The sequence below is a fragment of the Nanorana parkeri genome, unplaced genomic scaffold, assembly GCF_000935625.1.
Source record: "Nanorana parkeri isolate BGI_ZX_2015 unplaced genomic scaffold, ASM93562v1 scaffold2031, whole genome shotgun sequence".
In the NCBI taxonomy this organism is placed as follows: Eukaryota; Metazoa; Chordata; class Amphibia; order Anura; family Dicroglossidae; genus Nanorana; species Nanorana parkeri.
In genome coordinates this window covers 89,705-90,228 of record NW_017308299.1, presented here as the reverse complement: position 1 = coordinate 90,228, position 524 = coordinate 89,705, and the positions used below count along the sequence as shown (strand labels likewise).

Below are 524 nucleotides of genomic sequence, written 5' to 3'. Positions count from 1 at the left end.
TGCTGCACGCCCCCCCCCCCCCCCTGTTGTCTGTATAGGCCGCCAGGTGAGCAGCGAGGGTCAGGGAGAGATGCTGGACTACAGGCGCATGCTGATGGAAGATTTCTCTCTGAGCCCGGAGATTATCCTCAGCTGCCGAGGAGAGATTGAACACCACTGCTCGGGGCTGCACCGGAAAGGGCGGACGCTGCACTGTCTGATGAAGGTGGTGCGCGGCGAGAAGGGGAATGTGGCGGAGAAGTGCCAGCAGGCGGTAAGCACTTGTTTTATACTGCCACCCTGTGCCCCAGTTTCCAGATTATACGCAGTCTGGGTGGGCGGGGCCTGTTCCCTGTCGCTCATCTTCTGCTCCTATATTACAGCTCCAAACTCTAGTGCAGGAGACGGACCCTGCCGCCGATTATCGCATAGACCGCGCCCTTAATGAGGCCTGCGAGTCTGTCATCCAGACCGCCTGCAAACACATCCGCTCCGGAGATCCTATGTGAGTACACAGCTTCACCTCCGCCCCCCCCCCCCCCTCT

General features: G+C 60.1%; 1 protein-coding gene across 1 annotated transcript in view; it reads left to right on the top strand.

Annotated features, from left to right (window-relative positions):
- The window catches only part of GLG1 (golgi glycoprotein 1), a 38,015-nt gene that overhangs the window by 15,014 nt on the left and 22,477 nt on the right, over positions 1 to 524 (top strand). Inside the window, exons 7-8 of the mRNA XM_018572437.1 lie at positions 39 to 253; positions 363 to 484. Coding sequence (XP_018427939.1) covers positions 39 to 253; positions 363 to 484 — 337 coding nt within the window. The remainder of the gene's footprint in view (positions 1 to 38; positions 254 to 362; positions 485 to 524) is intronic.